At 36.7% G+C, this 2,813-nt stretch overlaps 1 protein-coding gene across 1 annotated transcript; it reads right to left on the reverse strand.

The window, feature by feature from the left end:
• Gasu_65930 (archaeal ATPase) lies at window positions 1-2,260 on the reverse strand (the record flags this gene model as incomplete). The annotated part of the gene is made up of 1 exon (XM_005702210.2): window positions 1-2,260. A coding segment is annotated over exon 1 (2,226 nt), but the record flags the coding sequence as incomplete, so codon positions are not given.
• Window positions 2,261-2,813: the final 553 nt, after the last annotated feature.

A 2,813-nucleotide genomic window follows, 5' to 3' on the forward strand; every position in this document is an offset into this window, starting at 1 on the left:
CGTTAGCAGTTGAAGCTCTTCCATTTGCATCCTATTCTCCTCATTTGTTCTCGGTCTTATATTTCGAGTCACTCTTGAAGTAACATTTGATTGCTCCGTTTCCAAAGATGAAACATATGCATTGGACATCGACTCAAAGACAGTTTTACACCATACTGAAAAGTCTTTAGAAAACTCTCCTCGGTTTGCTTCCCCAATTTTCCTCAATGTTTCGACATTATCTCTTCCCAAATATACTTCAAGGTTCCTTTGAGAAACAATTACCAATTGCAGACATGATCGACTACTTTCATTCAAAGTTGATCCCGAAGAATGTTGAGTCACAAAACCACTTGCATCTTCAACAATATTATGTTCTTCGGTAGAGAAACCTACAGATTGATCATATCTAGTACATACTACCACAAACTGAAAACGAAGTTGAACAGATGAAAAAGATTCGTCATTCAAAACGGAAACAACTCCCTTAAAAAATTTTTTGGCTTCTTCCTTAATATTTGTTTTCGAAAATTCAGTTTTGTGATAAAATTTGAATGAAAATCCAACAACATAACGTGTTTGTCCATTATGGAATACAACATATGCATCAGGGCCACTCGAATTGCCATCTTTTGGAACAAAAATACCACAATGTTGTAAATAATCTCTATAATGAACAGAAAATGAACGAGAGACATTTCTCAAGATGGGTATATCATTAGATTTTGTTGATTCCATAGAATAAGAAACATTGTCCTGTTCAATAAAAGAACCCTGGAAAATTCCTGGAATAGCAGAATGTACAATAGGCGAGGAATTAGAATGAAGAAAAGTTAATAAGCGAAAGCGAAAGATCTTCATAAATACAAATTCAAAGAAGACTCCTTTTGCTGTTGAAGTGTCGGGAATATAACTAAACGGAGATAAAGGAAAAAGTTCAGTAGCCTCACGGAAAAATTTATAGTTGCTATGAGCTCGCAATATAAATTCACAACAACCAATCTTGAATTCTTCGCCCAAAACTTCAGAGTAAAACCCAAAAGTTGCAACCAAATCCATCAAATAAGTTGTCGTTCCACATAGAGTAATTGCAAAGTTGATTGGAAAAACTGTCCCGAGCTGATAATTGAAAAGAACAAATTGATATCGAAGAAGGGTTGCAGAATCTAATATCTCCGGAACAATAAACGTTGTTGTCTTTCGTACTACAGAGTGAAAAATATCATCTAACACACTTTCCATATTGTCATCGTTGATAACAGGTTGCGACAAGTCTGCAGCTTTCTCTGCTAGGGCTACTAAAGTATTCTTTAAAATCAACGGAATACCTCCTGTCTTCTTTTTTAATAATTCTGCGAATCGATGTTGCAAGCCATCTGAGGGCAATAACCAGTCCTTCAAGGTCTTTCCACTATAAATTGCCAGCTCAAGATATTCATTAATATCGTTGAGGTTAAAAGGATTCAATCGCAACATATCGAGGCTCATGCTACTGGAGCGAGCATCAGACATGCGGGCTGAGATTTGAGATGTCCTGCCTGCCAAATAGACGATTACCTTCCCTGTCATCAACAAATCACGCAAAACGCGGAAAAACTTCCGGAAAGGTACATATTCTGCATCGGGCTCGATAAATTGTTTCATGGTAAGTTCACTATAGTATTTGGTGAGGTAACTCAGGTGGCTAAGTTCGTCTATCATCAAAAATAAATATTGTTTCTGAAACTGTTCGAGAAGATACTGGACAAATAAAGAAACACTAGGTTGCTTCATTGCTGCGTCCGTGAATTCTACAATTTCTCGGGCACTCATACCGTTACACTCGGCTGTAGCCATAGCTATGTTATACATCAAAGCCTTTCGAAAACTTGGAAAAGGAGCACGAGAAAAACTCTCTCCTAGTTCAAAGCAAACCAACAAAATGTTTTCCGCAAAGTGCTTCCAAGAAAAAATCTTCGCATCAATTTTTCCCGACGAGCTCTTGTTGAAAACCTCCGTCTCCTTCTGCTCTTTTTCTTCTTCGGCGAATTTTTTTAAAAACTCTAAAAAATTTTGACCTACAAAGCTTTTGCCAGCTCCAAAAATATGTGGAGAAAAGGAAGCTGAAGGGCGTATGTTAAAGTTTTTCCCAACTGGAGAAAACTGGTTCAAATAAGTTAGAATAATAATGTAAACATCTTCTTTTCTATCTATTAATGGTACTTTTGTCATTCCAGGCAAACTTATGCGTATCTCTTGACTAGCCATTTTCCACGCCGCCGCAATCCAAAATCAGTGAATGAGTGATGATGAGAAAAGGGTGATGAAAGCGATGACCTAAAAGCTTTCAAAGGAGCCGAGAACAAAACACTTGGAGGAGGACAAAGGAGTTGGAAAGAGTGTATGTTTTATTGTTCGAGCGGTTGCTTTATTTGGTGGTTGGTAGAACTGATCTCTTTGACACTTCTAGACGTACAATGACAATGGAGAGAAAGCCGGAATATTTTCTTGCTTGTCATAACTAGAAACTTTCTTTTATTATATACAGGAAATAGGTTTCTATGAGTTTTTGTGGTGAATTAGATTGACTAATATTCTTTCGACGTCTTTTATACTGTAAGGGAGTTGTTCTACTATCTTCCATACCATCCTACAAGTAAAACTCCTATATACATGTCGAATAAGATACAAACCTTTTGTAAGTTTCAGACGAAAGATAGTGGGAAACAGAGAATTGCAATGAATGGGAAGTCTGTTTATGTGCAACCGTTCGTAGCAGAGTTTATAAATACAAAAATATCTAATTGAATTTGGAGAAGAGTATGATGAAGATTGTCATACTGACTTATCATTAA

This window comes from Galdieria sulphuraria (genome assembly GCF_000341285.1).
Source record: "Galdieria sulphuraria unplaced genomic scaffold scaf_381, whole genome shotgun sequence".
Taxonomy (NCBI): domain Eukaryota; phylum Rhodophyta; class Bangiophyceae; order Galdieriales; family Galdieriaceae; genus Galdieria; species Galdieria sulphuraria.